Here is a 1,510-nt window from a genome sequence, read left to right as displayed (position 1 = left end):
AGGCAGCACCTGCGGGCTTCCCGCCCACCTGGGCTCCCCTGGCCGCCCCACTGTGGCCTGGAGACGCCGGAGCAGCTGGGAAACTGGAGGGAGGCCGGAGCGGGAGGGAGGGGGTGAGGGCCGGAGGGCCTGCTTCCTCCTAGAATGCACTTGGCCCCCGTCTGGTCTCAGCCGAGCAGGAGGCAGAGCACAGGAGATGAGTCCTGCGGCGTGAGGCCGGCTGAGAGGGGCCGTGGTCAGCAGGACGCACTGGGAAGGCATCTGGGCTGGGGCTGGGGCTTCATCCGCCCGCCCGTCCCCTCCGCACGGCTCCGCCTCCCCACGGGAATCTCACCCGCAGTGAGAACCATGGCGGCCATGATGGAGAACTTGAAACGTGTCTTTTAAATCCTCACCCGAGGATATGTTCCATTTGATCTCCAGAGAGACTGGAAGGGAGAGAGGGGGAGAAACATGGATGTGTGTGGCGAGCCGGCACGACCACGGCATACTCAGCCCCAGGGCGCCTTATGTGCCAGCCAGCTCAGCCAGGTTCGGTGACCCTGAGAGGGGGCGGTGAAGGATGGAGAAAAGACAGACAAGAGAAGAAAGCTGGGTCTGGGTGGGACGCTGTCCTCTCTGATGGAGAGCTAGCGACAGCGCCTCGGACTACAAGCCCTGTCTTTATTTTATAGCAGATGCCACGAGGCAAAGTCAGGGCGTGGTCAAGATGTTTACAGCATTCTTGTGGGTTTCGACCCTACTCAACTCCATGCACCTGAACTCTATCAAGCCCACATCACTCAGGCACGTGGGGCCACGTGTTCGGACCATAGGCTCAAGCTCACAACTACAGCTGTTGGCTATAATTGTGCCGGGAAGGCTCTGCCCTCCAAGCTGGGACTTGCACGTGGCCATGAGAGGACCGTGCCCTCTCATTAGTCCGAGGCTTGAACCTGTCCAAACACTGTAGCCACTCTCCACAGATGTGAGAGAGACACATTGACTGGTTGCCTCCCACACGCGCCCTGACCAGGGCCTGGGATAGAACTTGCAACCCAGGTACGTGCCCTTGGCCAGGAATTGAACCTGTGACCCGTGGACCAACGCTCTATCCACTGAGCAATGCCAGCTAGGGCTCACTGTTATCACAGAAAATGTAAATCTTTAAAATGTAGCTCCTGAACTAGTAAAACTCAAAGTCCGGTTTCATCGGTGACAGAGGTCACCAGGTCGCGTAAGATGTTACCATTGGGCTCTGCTCCAGGGCTTCCCTGCCTCTGTCCTGAGCATCGCGCATGCCCTCTCTTCACAGTGGCCTCGTTACTAAAAGGGAGACAAGGCGTCTACACGGAGAAGGAGAGGCGGATGGGAGCCATGATCAAGACCCGATTCTTCAAAATCATGCTGGTTGTCGTTGTCTGGTAACCTGTTTTCTGCTCCTTGTACTTGTCACTGGGAAGGGACATGCAAGCCACTGGCCAATTTACTTGTCCACGAGGGACCTGAGAGTTCTAGAGGGAGGAGTCAT

At 57.7% G+C, this 1,510-nt stretch overlaps 1 protein-coding gene across 1 annotated transcript in view; it reads left to right on the top strand.

The window, feature by feature from the left end:
- GPR143 (G protein-coupled receptor 143) overlaps positions 1 to 1,510 on the top strand; it is a 9,104-nt gene that overhangs the window by 3,723 nt on the left and 3,871 nt on the right. The window contains exon 5 of the mRNA XM_005880805.2: positions 1,295 to 1,403. Coding sequence (XP_005880867.1) covers positions 1,295 to 1,403 — 109 coding nt within the window. The remainder of the gene's footprint in view (positions 1 to 1,294; positions 1,404 to 1,510) is intronic.

Source organism: Myotis brandtii, unplaced genomic scaffold, assembly GCF_000412655.1.
Source record: "Myotis brandtii unplaced genomic scaffold, ASM41265v1 scaffold655, whole genome shotgun sequence".
Taxonomy (NCBI): domain Eukaryota; kingdom Metazoa; phylum Chordata; class Mammalia; order Chiroptera; family Vespertilionidae; genus Myotis; species Myotis brandtii.
Note: the sequence above shows the minus strand (reverse complement) of the source record. Positions and strands in the feature narration are given on the sequence as shown.